General features: G+C 40.3%; 1 protein-coding gene across 1 annotated transcript in view; it reads right to left on the bottom strand.

Moving 5' to 3' along the window:
- LRP1B (LDL receptor related protein 1B) overlaps nt 1-13,767 on the bottom strand; it is a 2,076,109-nt gene that overhangs the window by 260,788 nt on the left and 1,801,554 nt on the right. The window contains exon 60 of the mRNA XM_089653623.1: nt 10,490-10,689. Coding sequence (XP_089509749.1) covers nt 10,490-10,689 — 200 coding nt within the window. The remainder of the gene's footprint in view (nt 1-10,489; nt 10,690-13,767) is intronic.

Here is a 13,767-nt window from a genome sequence, read left to right on the forward strand (position 1 = left end):
TGCACCCAAACGAAATTTACATCCTTTTTTTCACACAAATAGAGCTTTCGGTGTAATTTGATCACCTGTGCGCTTTTTATTTTTCACGCTATAAACAAAAAAAGGCCAACAATTTTGAAGAAAAACAATATTTTTTAATTTCAGCTATAAAAAATATACAGTTGTGACCAAAATTATTCAACCCCCACTGAAATTGAGTGTTTTGGCCAGTTTGACATTGCTTTTGATCATTCAGTCATCTTGCTTACATTTACATTAAAGAGGCACTTGTAGGTCAGACAAATATAACATAACAGTTATAATGAAATAACCACAAATGTCTTTTCTGTGCTCACAGCATTATCAGTTTTATTCAACCCCCAAGTGACATTCAATCTTAGTACTTAGTACAGCATCCTTTTACAGTTATAACAGCTTTTAAACGTGAAGCATAGCTTGACACAAGTGTCTTGCAGCGATCTACGGGTATCTTCGCCCATTCTTCATGGGCAAAGGCCTCCAGTTCAGTCACATTCTTAGGCTTGCGCACTGCAACTGCTTTCTTTAAGTCCCACCAGAGGTTCTCAATCGGATTTAAGTCTGGTGACTGCGATGGCCACTCCAAAATGTTCCAGCCTTTCCTCTGCAACCATGCTCTAGTGGACTTGGAGGTATGCTTGGGATCATTGTCCTGTTGAAAGGTCCAACGTCTCCCAAGCCTCAGGTGTGTGACGGACTGCATCACGTTTCCATCCAATATCTCCTGGTACTGAAGAGAATTCATGGTACCTTGCACACGCTGAAGCTTCCCTGTACCTGCAGAAGCAAAACAGCCCCAAAGCATGATTGACCCTCCACCATGCTTCACAGTAGGCAAGGTGTTCTTTTCATCATAGGCCTTGTTCTTCCTCCTCCAAACATAGCGTTGATCCATGGGCCCAAACAGTTCTAATTTTGTTTCATCAGTCCACAGAACACTATCCCACAACTTTTGTGGTTTGTCCACATGGCTTTTGGCATACTGCAGTCGACTCTTCTTATTCTTTGGAGACAGCAAGGGGGTACGCCTGGGAGTTCTGGCACGGAGGCCTTCATTACGCAGTGTGCGTCTTATTGTCTGGGCTGAAACTTCTGTACCCACATCTGACAAATCTTTTCTCAGTTCCTCAGCAGTCACACGGGGACTTCTCTCCACTCTACGCTTCAGGTAGCGCACAGCAGTCGAAGTCAGCATCTTCTTTCTGCCACGACCAGGTAGCGTTTCAACAGTGCCCTTTGCCTTGAATTTGCGAATGATGCTTCCTAAGGTGTCTCTTGGTATGTTTAACATCTTTGCAATCTTCTTATAGCCATTGCCCTTCCTGTGAAGAGAAATCACCTCTTCTCTTGTCTTCCTGGACCATTCTCTTGCCTTCACCATGTTTGTAACCACACCAGTAAATGTCTAGAAGGAGCTGAGTATCACAGTCATTTTAAAGCTGCCTAATTGGTGCTTATTATGCTTGATTGCTGCTCGGTGACATCCACAGGTGTTTTCAATACCTGATGGAAAGCACCTGTATGAACCTCTGTTCTTCAGAGTGGTAGTCTTTAAGGGGTTGAATAATTGTGGCAATGAAGAAACCACATAAGAACCATTTACTACTGTATTACATAAACAATTGATGTCATTTTAGTTGCATTTGGGTAGTTACAACGTCCTTGTAGGATTTGATTCTGAATACAATTCCAAATGTACACTATAGTCCCTAAACCCCTTTACAGCATTGGGGGTTGAATAATTTTGGTCACAACTGTATAGTAAACTCAAAGTTGGTTATAAATTTAGGCCAAAATGTATTCTGCTCCATGTTTTTGGTAAAAAAAATTCCAATAAGTGTATATTGATTGCTTTGTGTGGAAGTTATAGTGTCTACAAACTATGGTATAGATACTGCAATTTACGCCATTTTTCTGCTATACAGCGCTGCGCTAGTTTAATGGACAATTGCGCAGTCATGCAATATGGTACATAAATGAAATTTACATCCTTTTTTCCCCACAAATTGAGCTTTCTTTCGGTGGTATTTGATCACCTGTGCGTTTTTTATTTTTTGCGCTATAAAAAAAAAGGCTGACAATTTTGAGGAAAAAAAAACAATATTTTGGACTTTTTGCTATAAAACATGTCCAGTAAAAAAAAATGCAAAAATCAAATTTAGTCATAAATTTCTGCCAAAATGCATTCTGCGACATGTCTTTGCTAAAAAAAATCCCAATACGTGTAAATTAATTGGTTTATGTGAAAGTTATAGCATTTACAAATGGCGGGAAAGATACTGGAATTTTTAATTTTTATTTATACTAATAATGGCGGCAATCAGCAACATATGGCGGCGACCAGCGACTTATGGCAGGACTGCGGCGGACATTTTGACACTGGGGGGGAACTGACTTGGGGTCACTGACATCCCCAGTGACACCAATACAGTGATCAGTGAAAAAAAACCACTGAAACTGTACTAATGTCACTGGGGAGGAAGGGGTTAACATTTTTAGAATTTGCTGTGTAAGGGGAGTGTTTTACTAGGGGGCGGGGGTGTGTACTGGACGGGGGGAGGGAGGGGGGAGCTGATCGAGGGAGAGAAACTCTGCAGCTTCTCACAAGCTGTCAGAGAACTGACACAGAACAGGGCTGTGTGTAAACAATGCAGCCCTGCTCTGTGTCAGTGATCACCGTCAATCGCGGGAAAACGGCCGGTAAAAACCGGCCGTGACCCGGCGGCTGGACACCCGCTGCTGACACCTGCGGGACAGGTAGGGCGGGCGCGCGCCTAGCGCGCGCCCCCTACCTGTTTTGAAGACGGCCGTTTTAAAACGTGCTTTTGCCTACGAGTGCCGCCCTGCTGCCGTTTATATGCGGTGGCTGGGCGGCAAGTGGTTAAGAAGAAAGGCATTAACTTAACTATTTCAATATGGTTTTCTGTTTGTTTGGTTTTTTTTCTTGCTTCACTTGGGTTGGGAAAGGAGTGAGACCCTTTCATTTCCTTGCCAGGTGGCACAAAATAACTTAAGATCATCTCTCCAAAGTTGGGGGTAAATCATTGACAAACTGCCAAAAAAACAGGCATCCCCATTGAAAGTTGTTACATTTTGGATCTCTCATTCCTTTCTGTCAAAGTGACAATGTGGACACACAGGGGAAGATTTATTAAAACTGGAGCACTCAGAATCTGGTGCAGCTGTGCATGGTAACCAATCGGCTGCTAACTTCAGCTTGTTCAATTAAGCCTTGACAATAAAACTTGAAAGCTGATTGGTTACTATGCACAGCTGCACTAGAGTTTGTGAGCACCAGTTTTAGTAAATCTCCTTCACAGATAGCAATAAAACCATAATTAAGAAAGTACACAAAGACAGTCTTCAGTGTCCCATTTATATCAATACATTAGATTATGATGTTATTTCCAAAAAAATGAAGATGTGTACCATTTTTTAATAGTGAAATAGCATAAGGAGCCTTAGGGATAGCCGCCAACCCAACCCCCAAGTATGAATATTTATCAGCTTGGACCAATGTAACCATGCATATATCATACTCATGGAATCCCTCTGGAAACTGGAAATGACTGTATTAGACATTGCTCCTCCAGTGATCTCCACTAGCTTCCAGGTCTTGTGCAAAGTTGCTGCCCTGTTACATTGTGAACACAGGAGGTCGCTGGCATCATTCAGAGATTGCTTTGCATTCTTTCAATGAATGCAAAGCATTATCTGATTGGACAAGGCAGAGAGGCAGGCTAATGAGCTCATACTCTCCACCTCATCCAATCAGAGAACAATTTGCATTTATTGAAATGTGAATTGATCTCTGAACTATGCCTGTCATTAACAGCTGACCTGCTGTGTTTACAATGCAGCAGGGCAGCCACTCGGCATGGGACCCGGAATCTAGTGGAGATTACTAGAGTTGGGGTGTATACTAAAAAGATTTCCAGTTTCCAGAGGGATAAAACAAGTATGTAATGTGCATAGTTACATTAGTCCAAGCTAGACAAAACTATGTAAAAATATCAATTAAATTAAATTCTTTTTAAATCACACATAAGACTCAGTTCTACATGAATGTCATATGTTTCAATGTAATAATCACAAAAGTCAACTGCAGATCAACATGTTTGATGTTCTACAGCCTGTTATGGATGTTTACACAGACATTCATTACTGCTACTTCTCATTGAGATCAATGTTGGAACTGCCTGTTTGACACTCTAAATGGCTATTGTGGTATTTCATTAATGTTGTAGTTCTATGGAATTTATACATTTACAGCTGACAAGTAATTCTACAAAAGGATTGGAAAATCAATCAATACCTATGGATTATGCTCTCTCTCGTGCTAATGATGTGGTGCTAATACATCTGGGAGCAAATTGTATATTTCAAGACATTGAGCAAAGTACTTATGGGAGATTGACATGCTTGTATGTTTGAGGATAAAGGCTACATACAACTCAAATGCAGAGAAGGGCAACCAAACTGATAAGAGGCATGGAGGAGCTCAGCTATGAGGAAAGATTAGAGGAACTGAATTTATTCTTTCTTGAGAAGAAGAGATTAAGGGGGATATGATCAACATGTATAAATACATAAGTGGCCCATAAAGTGAACTTGATGTTGAGTCAATCACTTGAAGGTCATTACAGAGGGGAAGAGGGCACTGTTTACGTCTGGAGGGAAAAGAGAGTTAATTCCCATACAGAAAGGCTTCTTCACAATAAGAACGGTGAAAATGTAGCAAAGACTCCTTCAAGAACTAGTTCTGGCCAGCTCAGTAGATGTTTAAAAAAATTAGCTGGATGCATTCCTAAATTCACAAACTATAAATAGGTAATAACACCAAAAATTGTTGATCCAGGAAATATCCAACTGCCTTTTGGGGATTAGGAGAGAATTAATTTTTCTCCCATTGGAGCAAATTGGACCATGGAGTAGAGGAGTTTTCTGCCTTCCTTCGGATCAACTGTAGGTATAGGATTCTGTATATGGAGGTTTCCATTTATTTATTCTATTTTGATTTCTCTGTTGGTTCAACTAGATGGTTTTCGTTTTGACCTGGTTAACTCTGTATGTATATTTAGAGGAGACAAGTGTATTTGTAGATATATGCAAGGATACACTTGCACATAACAGGCTATTCGTCCTGTTTATTGTTATCACTGAGAGTAAAAGTGAAAGAAAACTCCACATTTTGGGTTGACGCCAAAACAGGAATAGAAGGGAAATCTTCCAATGAGGACACTTGATCTGGTGACACTGTAGGATATTGTAATTTTATATATATATATATAGTGCATATTCTCACGTTCCTGAACAGGCCAGCATAGGAATGGGCTAGATGTATTTTACACACCAAAATGATATCCAAGGACTCCTTGCTATGTTAATTTATGCACAAGTTAATTACTTTACTTTTGTTATGTTGAGTTAACCTGTTTTTGGGTAAATATGTGGAGAGTCAGGAGGAGTTTCAGAGCAGCAAACTATGCCTTTAGGATCAGGAAGTAGAGTCCAGGATGTGCCTGTGCATCAAAAATGAAGCTTGGAGAGCAGAGTCAGATGTAGCAGGTGAAGGGGGCTGTAATGCATTTCGGAGCATGCTCAATAGGCCTGAGGTCTGAAAAAGGATCCTATTGAGCATGCTCCGAAATGCATTACCGCCCCCTTCACCTGCTACATCTGACTCTGCTCTCCAAGCTTCATTTTTGATGCACAGGCACATCCTGGGCTCTACTTCCTGATCCTATAGGCATAGTCTGCTGCTGGACGGCTGGATGTCCCACCTGGATCTAATTAGCACACGATGAGTCTTTTTAACCGTTTATCTTGTAAGTGCAAATTTTCCATTGTTACTGAATAAATTGTCAATACTGCACTTAGAGGCGCCTTCCTCTCTTTTTCTTATTTTCAAATCAACCAGCATTGTAAAATGCAAGTTTGCCTGATTAGATTGGGAAAGATCTTAAATATTCATAGTGTACTTGTTTATGGTGAAGAGAGCAGTTTTTCCATAAACAAGACAAGGAGTATCTATTTAACTTTTTAATTAAAATCTATGCATACAGCTGTTCTAGATCTAGACACATTAGACACATAAGATCAAAAATGCTCATAAAACCAATCAATCAGATTGCTTGACGCTTTGGTCAATGGGAAAAGGTGTATATTAGGGAAGGGGTTTTTTTTGGTTGAGTTCGGTCTGGAGAAAGGACATAGAAGAGAGGTGAATCAGGAGAAAGGACACAGGAAAAAGGTCTGTCTGGAGAAAGTGGGGTGAGGAGAAAGTGTGACAGGAGAAAGTGAGTCCTTTGAGGGTTTCTGATGATTGCATGAATACCCTATGCATCTTGTCATCTGCCTTGTCTGTACCTCTGTTTTATAAACTGTCGCTAAACTGATTAAATGCATCTCTCTGGAAAAGAGCTGTTGGACTAGTTGCTGCGGGAAAAGTACATTTATAAATGCGCTTGTCATCCTCCACATTAATATAAGACAACAACTAAGGATTCTCTCACTTTGGTGGGATTTCCTCTCACTTCCTGTTTTGACTATGGTACAGGAAGTGAAGCCTCCCTTGTATTAATATGATAATCACAAAGATCAACGTGTTTGATGTTCTATAGCTTGCTATTGATGTTTCAACAAACACCCATTACTGCTCCTTCTCATCAAGATCAATGCTGGAAATGCCTGTTTGACACTCTAAATGGCTATTGTGGTGTTACATTAATGTTGCACTTCAATGGAATTTACACAAACAGCTGACAAGCAATTCTACAAATGGATTGGAAAATCAATCAATACCTATACGTTATGCCCTCTCGTGCTAATGATGTGGTGCTAATACATCTGGGAGCAAATTGCATATTTCAAGATATTGAGCAAACTACTTAAGGGAGATTGGCATGCTTGAATCAACATCTTATTAGCTTGAAGCCTCCCTTACTCTATCTAAAAAGTTTTGCCTTTTGTTTCACTGTTTTCACTTTTCTTTCAAGTTCCCATGTTTCATATTCTACTATAATTTTTCTTGTTTAATGTTAAACCCATGTATTCACACTAAGGCTGGCCAATTTGCTGACTCTCAACAACTGTTCATCAAAATGTATTTTTCTGTTTCAAAAATGTGTTTTTTTTTCAACAGAAAAATGTAACAGCAGTATTGCTAATGCAGGGGCTGTACAAAATATGCATAAATACAAACTAAATAGGTAAAACAGCAGTTATAGGGAGATACAAACATGAAAAGGGTGAAGATTACCTTGGGAGAAAACAATGTAGATTCATAGAAGTCATAAACTTGAATAAGACTTTTAGTTTGATTATTTCAAAAGATATGGACACATGAGACTGATAATGAGGTTACGGAAGATAATCATATTAATACATTTATATCATGACATATTAGGAGTAGATATGGAATGTTAAGAGACTATTGGAGAGGTTTATTAAAACTGGTGCACTCAGAGTCTGGTTCAGCTGTGCATGATAGCCAATCAGCTTCTAACTTCACGTTGCGTTGTTCAGTTAAGCTTTGACAATAAAACCTGATGATTGGTTTCAGAACTGCAACAGTTTTAGTAAATAACCCCCACCAGGACTCGAAATTTCAAGTCTTAAGCTACTAGCCAGGCCTTAAGAGTTACTCACCACTAGTTGTCTCACCAAACCACTATCCTGGCCCACCTCTAATTCCACCCCTAAACACGCCCTCATAAATTATTTCATGAAATTACACTGTTAAATGTTTTATGCAGAATAAATTTATAAAAATAAATAACAACTTTAACAATATTAACATAGAAATGTTGTACCTTTGGTTTCTGAGCACAAATCATTATCACCTTTTTTTGCAAAGCCCCCGTATGTTCTCTCACCATATGATGATACAAATGATGTGGTGCACATACACTGCTATTATTATTATTATTATTATTATTATTATTATACAGGACTTATATAGCGCCGACAGTTTGCTCAGTGCTTTACATAATGGAGGGAGACAGTACAGTAACAATACAGTTCAATACAAGAGAGATTAGAGGGCCCTGCTCCTTGGAGCTTACAATCTAAGAGGGAGGGGATAGTGGTACATGAGGTAATTAGCTGTGGGGGATGGAATGGTAGGAATAATAGAGGATTCCAGTATTTAGCTGGGGTCGGGGTAGGCTTCCCTGAAGACATGGGTTTTCAGAGTGCACCTAAAGGTGAGCAGAGTAGGCGATAGCCTGATAGATTGGGGTAGGGTGTTCCAGAGGATGGGTAAAGCCCTTGAGAAATCCTGGAGATGAGCATGGGAGGACGAGACAAGGGAACTAGAGAGTAGGAGGTCTTGCAAGGAGCGGAGAGTACGGTTTGGGTGGTATTTAGAGACAAGGTCGGTGATGTAATTAGGGGCAGTGTTATGAACAGCTTTATACGTCAGTGTTAGTGTTTTGAATTTTATCCGTTGGGCAATTGGAAGCCAGTGGAGGAATTATTGCTATCATCATGTCCCTCCCTTTTATTTTAACCAACATGTTGTAGTGGCTCCAAGACATCTCCCCATGTCTAACTGGCCAGGTCAAGCCCAGCATTGTCCCCAATGTCTCCAATACAGGGATACTCATCAGCCTGAACACTGATGGAGCCCCAATACCCCCTCACTGGACACAATGTGACCCCTCTCCTGGAAGCCTGTCCTTGGGGATTCCACCTGACCAGAGCCCCATAATGTTCAGCACAGCTCCTCTATTGATGTGCTATTTGATAAGCTGGCCAATAATGATCAGATACATGTACATAGCCTTCTATACCACCAGCCAAAGCTGGACACAGCAGACACACAGCCTCTCCTCCCTAACACTAAGAGATGAATGTGTACAGGGATTCACCTTACTACGTGTCAGTATGCACAGCTGTGTAGGCCTTAGTGCAAGCCAGGGAATCTGCCAGGAAAGTGTCCACCCCCCCTCCCCCTCCCAGCCAGGCCTGTTATCCCAGCAGTCACTGGCCTCTCAGAACGGAAGTTCTGCAACCACACAAAGCAGCTATTCGCCTCTCATCCAGCAGCATAAGCATCTCCCAGTATGGCCAGAGCCCTGACACCACACCTTGGCATGCACAGTGCCAGGCACCGGGTAAGGAGAGAGACTGAAGCCTGTGCCACTTCTGCCTACCACTAGTCGAAGCCCTGGTCAGCAACAACAACTGCATGTGCTGCCCTGCTGGGGAACACTCACCCCTATGTGATTTCCACTTGCCAAATACAAGCAGGCGAGTAGAAATTTTGAGGCCTGACCCCGATGCATATGGTATGAGTCATTTAGCCTTGGGAGGATATAATAGGGATGACAAAAGAAAACAAATATGGATGGGAGGGTGCTACAGGAATAGGGGGAAAGAAAACAGGGGGAACAGGTGGGGGTGGTGGTGTAGATAAGAAAGAGGAAAGGTGTGGGGGGAAGGATGGTGAGAAAAAAGAAGTGGGGGTTATTTACTAAAACTGGAGAGTGCAAAATCTGGTGCAGCTGTGTATATAAACCAATCATCTTCTAGGTTTTATTGTCAAAACTTAATAGAGCAAGCTGAAGTTAGAAAATGGTTGGCTACCATGCACAGGTGCACCAGATTCTGAATACTCCAGTTTTAGTAAATCTCCCCCAGTGTGTGGGAGAAGGGGGAAGAAGGTCTAGGAATATTCCAAATTTTAGTGTTTTGATCAGCCTTTCTTGACCTTTTTACCCTTAAGGAACCCTAGAATAATTTTCATTTTTGGGGAACTCCTACTAAAACCAATTCATGGGGGTCAGTGGGAAGAATGCCCCCTTTCATTGTAGCCAGAATGCCACCCTTACAGATATCTATAAAGATCATTGGTGTCATGTCTCTGATTTTAACATGTGATAATGGCCCTGGGACTTTGCAGGCACCATCAAATGGCCACAGATCATGGAACACCTAACAACCTCTGGTAGAACCCTAGGGTTCCAGGAGTCCTGATTGAATGACTGGTTGAGAATAATAAAAGGGTTTGATCAAAATATGGAGGCAGGGAGTGTGTGCTCTGGGGTCTCAGATTGTGGTCGGTTGTCTTGTTAGGTAGTAGTCAATTTTTCACGCAGGTGCATTCATGTTTTAAAGGCTTCTACAGAGAATGTTGGTGATCTCAAAACTATTACCAAGATTTATTCAGCTGATGTGAAGACATGGGTAAGTTAGCGGGATTCAGTTTTAAACCAAAATGTATTTTTCACATCAGTTTAATTTAAATAAGTAATAGTGACCAGACCTAGAGCAACCAATGTTCATTGTAAGATCCAGGGAGAATTCTGGTTTCCAGGATAACTGCACTTTCATTACAAAATAAATCATTTAACGTTAGCACCATGACCAACCATTTTATATGTACCATAAATATACGTACCATCAAACTATTTTCAAATGCTGGCTAAAACTCAACTCAATTTTCTCGTTAAAGCGCTCGACTTACCTTTGTGACGATGAAACCCATTCATGTCAGAGAATTCAATATGATTCTCATCGGCCCAGTAGATCCGTTTGTTGACATAATCTATTGTCAGGGCTGTCGGCCTAGAAATCATCGTTTCTATGACAACGCTTTGGTTGGTTCCATCCATCCCAACACGCCCTACGTGTGGAAATTCACAGCAGTCTATCCAGTACAGATACCTAGGCAGAATTAATAAACACAGCCATGTTTATATGAGCACTGCATTCTATACGGAGCACACAGTACGTGCTTCCTAGTTGGAAGCAGAATCTGAAAGTCCCATCTGGTTTTTTGCTATCTCATTCTTGCCAGCAGGCTCCATTCACAATATAATGATAAAGGTTAATGTATGAAGATATTTTGAGTGTCCAGTATTTTTTAGTATACATAAATACACATTTAAAGATATGCCAAGAAAAGATATTTAAAGGGATCCTGCTACTTCAATAAGGTATATACTTTAAAGGCTAAGTTCACCTTTTATTAAAAAAAATAAAAAATGCACATTTTTTTGCAAGTAAAAAAAAATGTGCATTTAAATTTTTCTTTTATTCTGAAGCCTGTAAGGCATTGCAGTCGTGATCAGCATAATGTGGACACAATGCCAGGCTTCTGAACACTCTCATTAAGCTGTCTGCCCATACCTCCCATATGTCAGATAATTCCAATGGCAGAAAGAATCAATGAACTATGAGAGTACCCTTATAGTTAATTTAGAACTACAATCCATCAGCTGCAGCAGCCAACAGCAGTTCTAGTTCATTCATTCACAAAACTCTGTGAATGAATGATGTCGCTGTGTGGGAGGAGCCCCGCACGACTGCACTGTTTTTAAATTCTGACAGTGGGAACGAAGAGAGGATCCCTCATCTGCTGTCACAGCTCATTCACTAAGCTCCTGGGCAGTTTTCCTTGCAAAGTGCAACTCCTGTTGCAAAATAAACAGTCAGTTTGCCTTTAATAAATAAACCACCTTGTATTTTATGTGATTTGGGACATTAGTAAATTTTACCATTTGGATTTGCATCAGGTGCCCTGGCTGTTTTCTTCTAAGGGTTTTACTGCTGTCTTGCTCCTCGCTAGGAAGATTCACTCTCTCTATTTGTCCTGGTGTCCATGAAGACACTAATAGTGAAAAAAAAAGCTGAGAGATTTAACCTTTTTCTACTCTGTAAAAGAGGGTGGCTATAGATATACTGTGCTTAAAGGGAGGAAAAAAACTAGACAAGAAGGTGTGGATGGCATGTATGCAAAGTTGCTCACAGGTCCTTATCTAATAAAGGATAGGGCTTGAGAGACGGACATGAAAGTGATATACTTTGGTTTAAACATATTTTTCTTTCTTTTCCCCTTCTTAAATGACATATGCATTGTTGGTTCCCTTGTACGTTCCTCGCTTTTTCTCTTTTCTCCCTTCCCTGCTTCAAATAGTCTTTTTATTTAATACACTTCCTTTGTAAAGTAAATATAAAGATTTAGCAGATAACTATTTAAACACACAGAACATTTATACATGATAAATAAGCTGGTCTAATTGCTGTTTTCTCATTCTTTACTTTATCAGTGGTAATTTTCTATTGGAGTGGAGAGTTCACTTAGCCAACAAACCCTTACTTACCCCAACTACCCAATCACAACTAGGAGAGCTAAAAAAAAAAAAAGAACTTCCCTTACATGGGATTGGATGATTGAAGTGTATATAATACCAGCAGGCTAGGTGAACGGTCTACTGCTTTAAGTAATCAACCCAACAGTGTCTACAAGAAATATAAAAAAAGTTAATGTTCCAGCGCAATGGATGCTCGGCTTTACAAGCTCAAAAGCCCATTTTTGTTAATCTAAATCTAGATACATTTACCAATCTAGCAAACAGAAACCGTTTGTTCAGGAAAAAGAGCAAGCCCAGTTTGATATTGATGGAAATGGATATTTCACAGTCTATGCCCCATGGTGTGGAAGAAGGTTTAAATTGAGTCTGCTGTGCCACTTTCCATTCATGTCCAAATTTGGTTCAGTAAGTGCAGTTCTAAATGCATGATCTGCAGCAGCAAGAGTGGATTATAGGTGACACCTCATTGCCAGGCCATTAACCTCTGCAGCTCCCTGAGCTAAAAACAGACCAGGAGGCATTCTATGGGAATTCTATATTTGGTCAGTCTGTGCATTAAGGATTACTCTACTTGAAGCACTAAATATATATATGATCTACTGTCAAGTTAAAGTCATAATTTCCTGGTGTGTGTACTTGGAGTTTGTGTGTGATGGGGGGACAGCAGCAGTGCTTGCACCAACCGATCTTTATGTATAAGCAGGGTCTGAAAAACCAACATATACACCAGAGATTCCTCTGGGTGTCCCCCAAGCTAAAAGGGTCTCTATAACAAGTCAAACAAGATAAACCTAATTAAAATGCCTTTTAATATTTCTTAAGGAAATCAAGTCGCCTTTTTAATGTTGTAAATGTCATGCATAACACGGTCATAATATATATTTCCTATTAGTGTCTATTCATTTTGAAACATTCAATCAACCAATGCGGGCACATGGACATATCATAGTATTTGTGTGCATACCCAACACTTACGTTTACTAGGTAGTCATAAGCTTATGCCTGACACCAGAGACCTGATGTGCATTTCTGTTTTCCTGTTACTGACTTTGATTACCTTGTGACCTTTTCTTGACTTTTACCTATAGATCTTGGCCCAGGCTTTCAGTCTTGACTTTGCCATTTTCCTGCTGACTCTGTGCTGCCTGCCTGATCCTGACTCCAGCATGAGCTAACAATTACAGGTGAAACTCGAAAAATTAGAATATCGTGCAAAAGTTAATTTATTTCAGTAATGCAACTTAAAAGGTGAAACTAATATATGAGATAGACTCATTACATGCAAAGCAAGATAGTTCAAGCCATGATTTGTCATAATTGTGATGATTATGGCTTACAGCTCATGAAAACCCCAAATCCACAATCTCAGAAAATTAGAATATTACATGGAATCAATAAAACAAGGATTGTACATAGAACAATATCGGACCTCTGAAATGTATAAGCATGCATATGTACTCAGTACTTGGTTTGGGCCCCTTTTGCAGCAATTACTGCCTCAATGCGGCATCTCATGGATGCTATCAGCCTGTGGCACTGCTGAGGTGTTATGGAAGACCAGGATGCTTCAATAGCGGCCTTCAGCTCTTCTGCATTGTTCAGTCTCACGTCTCTCATCTTTCTCTTGGCAATGCCCCATAGATTCTCT

The sequence above is a fragment of the Staurois parvus genome, unplaced genomic scaffold (assembly GCF_062004578.1).
Source record: "Staurois parvus isolate SC_StPar_1 unplaced genomic scaffold, SC_StPar_1.0 ptg000716l, whole genome shotgun sequence".
Lineage (NCBI taxonomy): Eukaryota > Metazoa > Chordata > Amphibia > Anura > Ranidae > Staurois > Staurois parvus.